Source organism: Berghia stephanieae, chromosome 12 (assembly GCF_034508935.2).
Source record: "Berghia stephanieae isolate SIO BIC M18660-M18661 chromosome 12, UCSD_Bste_1.3, whole genome shotgun sequence".
In the NCBI taxonomy this organism is placed as follows: Eukaryota; Metazoa; Mollusca; class Gastropoda; order Nudibranchia; family Aeolidiidae; genus Berghia; species Berghia stephanieae.
The window spans coordinates 23,410,029-23,420,028 of record NC_088371.1 but is presented as its reverse complement, the minus strand read 5'-3'; the positions used below and the strand labels follow the sequence as shown (position 1 = coordinate 23,420,028).

The 10,000-nt window shown below is 36.5% G+C and overlaps 2 protein-coding genes across 2 annotated transcripts in view; both read right to left on the bottom strand.

Annotated features, from left to right (window-relative positions):
* LOC144957523 (carbohydrate sulfotransferase 11-like) overlaps positions 1-10,000 on the bottom strand; it is a 142,898-nt gene that overhangs the window by 88,667 nt on the left and 44,231 nt on the right. The gene's annotated exons all lie outside the window — the stretch shown is intronic.
* LOC144957746 (uncharacterized) lies at positions 909-5,188 on the bottom strand. The gene is made up of 5 exons (XM_078889145.1): positions 4,483-5,188; positions 3,698-3,953; positions 2,907-3,350; positions 2,031-2,280; positions 909-1,811 (listed from the first exon to the last, which is right to left on the bottom strand). The coding sequence occupies exons 1-5, from the start codon at positions 4,793-4,795 to the stop codon at positions 1,170-1,172; spliced, it is 1,905 nt and encodes a 634-aa protein (XP_078745271.1). The 5' UTR covers positions 4,796-5,188; the 3' UTR covers positions 909-1,169.

Below are 10,000 nucleotides of genomic sequence, written 5' to 3'. Positions count from 1 at the left end.
TAAACCAGCTTAAAAAAGTAAAACGGAAAAAACAGGTGATTTTGACATGTAATCGAAACGTATTGAATGGCATTCAATATTCCATAAAAATTTGTTTGTATATGTGACATACATCTGCAAACAGGTGTTATGATGGGTGATTTTTTTTTATTGGGGGGGGGGGGGGGGGAGGGGGAGCAGCGTGGGGAGTAGCGTATTATTATAATAATAATAACAATAGTAATAATAATGATAGTAATAATAATAATAATAATAATAGTAATAATAATAATAATAATAATAATAATAATAATAATAATAATAATAATAATAATAATAATAATAATAATAATAATAATAATAAATAATAATAATAATAATAATAACAATATTAATAATAATAATAATAACAACAACAGCAATAATAATAATAATAATAATAATAATAATAATAATAATAATAATAATAATAATAATAATAATAATAATAATAATAATAATAATAATAATAAAAATAATATAATAAAAATAATAATAATAATAATAATAATAATAAGGAATACAGATGAGTGCCGACTTGTAATAGCCTTTATTTCTCTGTAAATAATGCAAGTTCTTCAGAAAATAAAGGCAGAAACAAAATAAAACAAAAGAACCAAAACAAACAAATAAAAAAAATTATTTTTTTTAATTAGAGAAAAAAATAGTTAAACATTTAAAAAAAGAATAAATAAATAATTTTAAAGAAATTAAAAAAAAAATTTAATTTAAAAAAAAACAAAAACAAAAAAAAAACCCAAGATAAAAAAAAAAGATAGAGGTGCAAGAACGTTGTACAATGTTATTTATTTATTTTCATTGTTTGTTATTGACTACACAAATCAGTAGACGTAAATACCATCAGTGGCCCCAGCACAACTAACCTGGCATCGCGGAAAATTGCCATTTGAAATCCCAAATTTTGCCAAATTTTGCCACAAAAAAATGACAATTTTGCCACAAAAAATAGAAAAATTTGCCACATTTTGCCGTAAAAATTGCCAAATTTTGCAAATTTTGTTAACTAATCGGATAACTTTTTTTCGTTCCCGGGGACCCCAAATACTACAATGATCTGAAGATGCACACAAAAGTCACTCAGGTGCAGATCAGAATGAAAAATGATTTAAAACATCAATCTTAATCTTATATCAAAACAAAAGTACGAAAAACCTGCAAAGAGAGGTATCAAAATTTAAATAAACAAGATATTCATAGGAAATAAAACTGTTATAATAAAGGAACACCAAAGCCTTTAAGTTTGCTTCGTTGAGCCGCCTTCTCCTGTCTGAAAATACAAGATTATAAATGGAGAAGGACCTCTCAGCATCAGCAGAATTAAGGCAGGTGTATATGTATCTCTTTGCCAGCGTAGCAAGATGGGGAACATCTGAGCTAACACTGTTCCAAAAAACAGTCAGATCAAGTGGAATGCCTCCAGATGCCGACACTGCTCTTGGACCAAGAGACTCTTTATATCGAAGTACTTCTACACGAGGTACTTCATGAATACCAGGAATGGTCAAAGAATCAATATCAGAGTCAGCAATGAACACTAAATTGCAAGGATTGAAGAAAGGTATCTCCTTCAATAATTCCATCCCTGGTTGGCCTTCCGTCGATGAATATTTCTCAAGCTTTTCATTGGCCAAAGAGAAAGCTTGACAAAAACTATCCTGGAGCTGAAGCTTGAGATGTTGGTCCAGGTCATGCGGACAGTGTCTTTCTACATCTTGTAGGGTCACATGGCAAGATGAAAACTGGTCCTTAATTTCCATGAGCTTTGACCACGCCTGGTGAAAATAGAAATAAGAATAAGGCAAGGATTAAAAAACATAAGAAAGTATTTTTGTTTTGTAATTCTTTTCTTGCTCTAGTCAAAGACATTCAACTATAATGTTGTGTCCAAAGGCAGAGTTTCAACAAAGATGGAATCGTTTCATTAATAATGATACCTGCTCTTAATCTTATAAAATAAGATTTAAAGGTAGGAGGAGAAAATGAATATTTACTGTCATGGCGATTGGACGTTGGCTTTGGAATACATCAGTAGCTACAACGATGGACTGAGACTGCTGGATTATAAAGCTCATCTCTGCTTGAATTAACTGGCGCTCCGACACCGAGCAGAGGATATCATTCAAGTAGACTAACGACTCTGGAGCCGTGCGCCCACAGTGCTCCATTTCCTTCGCAATGAATGTGGCAAAGTGCTGCAAATTTTTCTCATGGTATGAGACCGCTTCAAACCAACAATTCCATCTGGATTTTGAAAAGGAAGTAAAAGAAATGATGCATTTTTAATTCATTTGTTAAATTGAATTTTTATTTGAAAAGAAGATAACATTATACCTACTTAATCTATCAGTTTTTGGCCTTATAGTATAGTCTGTTGAATTTACCATCATCATATGACTTGACCTAGTGAGGACTAATGTTAGGCATTGACTTTAATGGTTGACTATGACCCTCTTACTTTACCCCGAAATAATTGTGCAAGATAGCTTCCAATATTTATTTTTAAAAATTCTAGTGCATTTTCTTTATATCAATGGTTAAAGCAAACTAACTTTGAAATAAAAAATGATGACAATCTAAAAAGATAACATAATGGAATAATCAATTCTATTAAGCCATAGCAAGCACTTTCCCAGTCAGATACTTAATTAAAGCTCATCTTTTCAACAAAAAAAAGGGAGCAGATTACTATAACTGTAACATGATACTACTAAATATGTTTACTAACATATCAAATTAGGTAATAAGAATGACTGACCCTCCTATTTGTCAATATCCAATATTAACAATGTGTCACCTTTAGGTGAAAAAAGTTTTTTTAAAGACCCAGATGAATCATGACCAAGAAAGGAAAATTCTCAAAATCTCACCGTGTAGCGATTGGGTTTGGAGGCATCTTTGGAGATTTGACGAGTGGTGTCAGGAATCGCAGATATCTTGCCTTTCTGGCATTGGCGTTCCAAAATATCGCATTTGCAGCTTTGACGAATTTGTTGGTGCGATTGAAGGGCTTTCTGAAGGCATCACCCACTAGGCTCATGATATGAGCCATGCATGTGATATGCGTAGCATTTGGCATGAGCCCTTTCAATACATCATTGAAAGCCTTCCTCATGTATGCTGCATTGTCTGTGTTTACGGTGACGACGTCAGTAAACTTGATGCCAGTGGAGACTAAGCATTCAATTATGGCCGTCGCAACGGTTGTGTGGTTTGTGACAGACAAAAATCTTGTGTCCAAGAGGTAACTTTGGACTTTGTCCACATCAGCGCTCAAGGGTTCCAGTGGTGCAGCTAAGACATTGAGGACAAACCTGAAAAGATAGGCGATACAAATAAGAGAAAACACAAAATAACATATAGGGAAGGATGCAAAAGTGATATCATAATTGCTCTCAGCATTTAATTATAGAATTCAAACTAAGGATTCGAACTGATCACTGTGTATGTTGTGTTGTGTAGTACGCCCATATATATATATATATATATATATATATATATATATATATATATATATATATATATATATATATGATTGTGCGTGAGTGTGTGTGTGTGTGTGTGTGTGTGTATTCACCTGCCTCCTACTCCTATATATAAATTACTCTTTCGCTTTAGTTTCTACAAACATTGTCAGTCAAAAACAAAAAACAAAACCCACCTTCCAACATCATCAGACATTTCATCACAGATGATGGCCACAGGCTTGTTTATAACTTTCTTATACACCACTTCTTTTTTGTTGGTGAACTCCCTCTTTAAGTAGCATTCCTGCAGCTGATGAGCTTGTGGAATGGCACCACCGTTTTCAACTCTTGTCTGCAAGAAGTTTCTGACTGCTGGGTGGTCAACCTTCGATAAGGGAATGTTTGCTGCAGCAAACATTGAAACAACTTCATTGCAGATATCATTTCTTGCTGAAAGAAAGAAATTTAAAAAATAGTTTGTTAATATGAATAGCTTAAAAAAAATAAGCTTTATATGGCGCAATATCCACTAAACGTGCTCAAAGCACTTTACAAGGGGTCCGTGGCCAACAGCAACATTTAACAGGTAGGATGGGACATGAAGCCTGTTAGGGGATATTACAATTTTTTTCGGACAGAGACAACGCTGTTAACGGCCAGGTACTCATTTTACACCTCCATTTCATGAGAGAATGTGAGTAAAGAGCCTTCTCCAAGGACTCAACTATGCACTGAGCGAGGCTCGAACCCAGGTCCTTCCGATCCTAAAGCGAGTGTCTTTTCACTATACCACAAAGTAATAATAAAAAGAACAACAATGATAATAATAATAATAATAATAATCATCATCATCATCATCATAATAATAATAGTAATAATAATACCCTCATCTTTTATATAGTTGTAATTGTATAGATTTATAGAGCAATATCCACCCAAAACTAAGTACTCATTTAGAGGGAAAGGGTGCACCACTCACCTTGCGTTGAAACTGTAGACGGTTTCTTCAAAACAGAATCCAATGTCCTCTGCTTCTTCACTGCTTCACTCTCATCCACGTCAGTGGCATGTGACCTCTTCATTCTTTCTTCTTTTGTTTTATGGTCTGCGGAATTGCGGTGGCTATCCACAGAAGACTTTCGTAAGTGGTCAATAACCTTGTTGCATGGTGTGCAGAATAGCTTTGAACCACTGACGTGGGTCCACTGGCTGTATTCTGAGTGTCGCTGGTGTGCAGTGACATGGCGAGCACATTTTGCCTTCTTCATGTCTAAACCAAGGAACTTGTCCATAGCGAGTTTGTAATCAACAAGTAGATGTAAGAGAAAAGAACGCCGGTAGCGAAACCAATTGAAGATAACAATAATAGCGTCACTCGTCACTAAGGTGAAAGTGAAAGTAGAAAAACTCCTTTTAATTGCAATGTAACGTCTGTTAGTAGTATGGCAGTTTAAAAACCAGACTGGGCAGCTTCCAGTAGCAGTTTAAACAGACCAGGAGCTATGAGAAAATGAAAGAAAGGGACGATGCTGACTTTCGGAAATTCGCCACTTTAAAAAAACCACTCGGGTTAAATAATGGTGAAAAATTTAGATTTTTCATGAAATTTGTAAAATTTGCGGTAAATTGCGGAAAAGTGCGAATTTTGCGGCCGCAAATTTGCCATTGCGGCCGCGAAAAACCACGATGACAGACTAACATTCACTGGGTTATATTGAGACATGTTATCAATTCTATTCTGCCATACTCGGGGGAAAAAAAGCCATATTTAAAAATTTGGCCAAAAAACTCGTCCTTCAAATATCGATCGATTTAAATGACTCTCGTCTTGGCAAAAACTCTCAAACCCGGGACTTCGGCTGATTGCGCGGAGTGCTGATTGCATGCGCGCATGCGCATGATGGGTGTGTACGTGAGTACTCTTGCTCTTGCTCACGATTCAACTGTGGTGTCATTTCGGGGTTACATGTTATTGGTTAATGTTGAATAATTGATTTTTGGGAGCTTTTTTTATATAGATAGAATGAAGTTGACGTCACTCGGGTCATTATTATTGGGTTTTTTTTTGCCATCCATGTTAATGAGTAATTCTCACTCAACTGGATCAACCCGTAGCCACTGACCAAAAAATGACGTCAAAATCCCAGTCTTTTGCCACAAAAGAAACAAATCGTGAGTTGTATTCAATAGTTCAACCAATGAAATAACTTGTTTCCATGAGCTCTACTAACGACAACTCACTAGGCGGTGCAAAAAACAAATAATGACGTCAAAATGCCAGTCATTTTGAGTTTCAGTGTCAGGCTATAGATAGTTCGAAAATGATGTCACTCAGGTCTTTGTTATTGTTTTTTGCCATCCGCGTTTATGAGTAATGCTCACTGAGCTGTATAGATGTGGTTAATACAGTTTAGTGAGAACAACTCACAAACGCGGATGGCAAAAACAATAACAAAGGCCTGAGTGACGTCATCTGCATACTATCTATTAACCCGACTATAAACGTTCATGGATACACACAGCTTTGTGTGTTGGTCCGTTAAACTTCCGGATGGCAATGTTGTGAGCTTCTTAGCCAAGCGCATACTATCTATAACTTAACGATGGCTACGATTATCCAGACTATAAACGTTCAAGGTCTGAATGACCTCATCTTGTGATCACTAATCCCTAACATACCGTCTAAAAATAATTACAGAGAGCCGAATGACGTCAATTTCTTTCCTTCTACACGTTTATAGATAGTATGCAGATGATGTCACTCAGGCCTTTGTTATTGTTTTTGTCATCCGCGTTTGTGAGTTGTTCTCACTAAACTGTATTAACCAGACTCTGAAAGTTCATGGTTACACAGAGTTTGTGTGTTGGTCCGTTATACTTCCGGATGGCAATGTTATGAACTCCTTGGCCAAGCGCATTCTATCTATAAAAGCGTTTGTTCAAGACCGGATCGATTTAAAAAGAAAAGAAAAAAAATCATGAAACCCCCCCCCCCCCCCCCCCAAAACAAACAAACAAGCAAACAGCGACCAATACTCTCCAGTTACAAACTAAATAAATTACTGGTCCTTTGGAATTTGGAATAAAATACGCCATTCTGGCAACCCGGGTGCAACCGGAGGAGAGATTTGTATACACGAACTCATTTGACTGCAGGTGAAATTCATTGTCAGATTTACTTAAGATGTCTAGCAACACCGAGACGTTTTTTGATCTATTTTGGAACCGATAGATACACAAAACGTGTGATGCTTTCAATAGCTTTCCAAAAGAGAAATATAATAATAACGCGCCCCCCCCCCCCCCCCCCAAAAAAAAAAAAAAAAAAAAAGAAAAGAAAAAAAAAAGAATACATAGACAAAAAGTAACTGCAACAAAAAATAAATATACAAACCGAGAGAAGAGAACAGAGAGAAAAGTGATAGATAGATAGATAGATAGATAGATAGATAGATAGATAGATAGATAGATAGACAGAGAGAGAGAGAGAGAGAGAGAGAGAGAGAGAGAGAGAAGAAAAGATATATATATATATATTATATATATATATATATATATATATATATATATATATATACATAAGCACACACATGCACAAAGAGAGAGAGATAGAGACACACACACACACACACACACAGAGAGAGAGAGAGAGAGATCTGGAGAGAGAGAGAGAGAGAGAGGGAGAGATCGGGAGAGCGATATAGATATACACACATACACACCCAGAAGAGAGAGAGAGAGAGAGAGAGAGAGAGAGAGAGAGAGAGAGAGGAGAGAGATACACACACACAGAAGAGAGAGAGAGAGAGAGAGAGAGAGAGAGAGAGAGAGAGAGAGAGAGAGAGAGAGAGAGAGAGATTAATGGATGGAGTGCAAACACCGGTACTAGATAGAAATCAGACAAGGTGTGAAGTTGACACGGTCAGACTGCCAGACTAAGCAGAGAGTGGAGAAAGTTCAGGAACAAAAATTTATTCCAAAAAGTTAACTCCTTGGATTAGATTGATCAAGGATCTGGAGTCTTCTTATTTCAATTGATGCTATGCGTTTATATAACATACTCAATTAACGTGCCAACACACACACAACGATATAATGTAGTCATGAAAGATTATTATAGTCTAATTTCTATTTATGTATGTATTAGCTAACGAAGAATCAGGAGTCTTGTTATTTCCATTGATGCTATGCGTTTATATAACATACTCACAAAGACGTGGTGGTTTTTGGTCTGTCGATCGCAGACAAAAGGTGTTGTCGAAGATGGATGGAATAGAGAGAAAGGTCTGGAGTGTGGAATGCAGAGCTACCAACCCTATCTGATGAGAATGTGGACAATGGGACCTCAAAATGGGGGAGATTTAATAAAAATGGGTACAATCCTGAAATCGACGGAAAACGCCACTCGCCAAGAGAATGACTCTGAACAAAGAAACTAGGCCTAAAAGTAAAAGCTTGAAACGGACTTCCGGGCTAACGATGAATATTCGATTTCATGATATCGGACTAAAACAATAGGAGCAGGTTCACTATAGAATAATAGAGCAATGAATTGGTATCGAGTACAAATTTGAACGATCCAGCAAGCTTAATATAACAGCGATACGATAATCCGGGCTATTACAACAAAAGAAAGCTGAAGTGACTCCGTACACTGAAAATGGGTACAATCTTGGTGGAAATGCGTACAAGCGTACAATCGCTGAAAATGCGTACAATTCCGCCATTTTTGCGGTAGCTTGCCAGCTTGGAATTGTAGAGATAGTAATATATTAGACTCTAAGGCGGCTATGTGGTCTATTGGTATGACACTAGCTTTCAGATCGGAAAGTTCTGGGTTCGAGCCTCGCTCGGCGCATAGTTGAGTCCTTGGAAAAGACTCTTTACTCACATTCTCTCACCGTACTCTGGTGTAAAATGAGTACCTGGCCGTCAACAGCGTTGTCTCTGTTGGAAATAAATTGAAATATCGCCTAACAGGCTTTATGTCTCGTTTTTACATGTTACGTGTTGCTGTTGGAAGGGACCCTTTTGTAAAGAGATTTGAGCACATTTATTGGATATTGCGCTATACAAAAAAAGCTCTAGTCTAAAGGATGACTATGAATGAAGAGAGGGAGAGGGAGAGAGATAGAGATAGAGAGAGAAAGAGAAAGAGAGAGAGAGAGAGAAAGAGAGAGAGAGAGAGAGAGAGAGAGAGAGAGAGAGAGAAAGAAAGAGGGAGAATGAAAGAAAGATTGGGAAAGAGCTAGAAAGAAAGAGAGAGAAAGAAATAGTTAGAGCGGTAGGAAGAAAAGAGAGAGAATGAGAAATAAAGAAAGAAAGAAAGAAATAGAGAGAGAGCGAGAGAGAGAGAGAGGGGAGAGAGAGAGAGAGAGAGAGAGAGAGAGAGAGAGAGAGACTGAGATAGATCTAGAAAGAGAAAGATAGAAAGAGTGAGAGATAGGTAGATAGATAGATAGATAGATAGATAGATAGATAGATAGATAAATAAGACATATAGACAAATAGAAAGATAGATAGAAAGATAGATAGATAGAGAGGGAGAGGGAGAGAGAGAGAGAGAGAGAGAGAGAGAGAGAGAGGATGAAAGAAAGAGAGATTGAGACGGATACAAAGCTAAAAAGAGAAAGATAGAAAGAGTGAGAGAGATAGACAGCCAGATAGATAGTTATATATATATATATATATATATATATATATATATATATATATATATATATATATATATATATATATATATATATAGAGAGAGAGAGAGAGAGAGAGAGAGAGAGAGGTGATAGGAAACAAGCATGGAGATATTTGTTTACAATCAATTCAATTTCCAAACACTTTCTATCCACAGAACCTGATCTCTCTCTGTCGTCTGTGAATTCCAAAGGCGTTGCAATGAAATTACACCACTTTGATGTCCGATAACGCTGAAAGTGAAAGTGGTTCTTTGTGTGTTAGGCTATTAATTGGGCCTGTAGAAAGTCAGATTGACCTGTTGGCTGATTGGTTCGATTGGATTCTTGCAAGGGACGTAAGAGACGCCGCACTAATAACGGGGAAAGTACAGACAAGCAGACAGGGGCGAAGTGGCCGAGTGGTTAAGGCATTGCACTGAGACACGGATGACCTGGGTTCGAGCCCCGCTTCAGGCACTTTCGTTTTTTTTTTTTTACCTTGAGCATTATTATTAACCTCCAATTTGCTCACTAGGACAACATGGGTGATTCCTGTTGACATCAGACATCTTGTTTGATGAGTTATCTATATTCCTTCGTGACGACGATATCTTATGATGTCGTGGCGAAAAGGGCATCATTTTTCATATATATATATATATAATATATATATATATATATATATATATATATATATATATATATATATATATATATTAAACGTGTCTGTTCATAGTCCTTCAGAGTCATTTGGCCCATGGAGCCGGAGTTTATCCCGGTTACTATAGCGTGAAACGAGCCGTAGCAGTTGCTTGCTTGGATAGG

Excerpts from the sequence above, each read along its gene's own strand:
- LOC144957746 (XM_078889145.1), bottom strand. The coding sequence starts at position 4,795 with ATGGACAAGTTCCTTGGTTTAGACATGAAGAAGGCAAAATGTGCTCGC. Across the intron at positions 3,954-4,482 it reads GTCTACAGTTTCAACGCAAG|CAAGAAATGATATCTGCAAT; the intron begins GTGAGTGGTGCA and ends TCTTTCTTTCAG. Across the intron at positions 1,812-2,030 it reads AACGTCCAATCGCCATGACA|GCGTGGTCAAAGCTCATGGA; the intron begins GTAAATATTCAT and ends TATTTTCACCAG.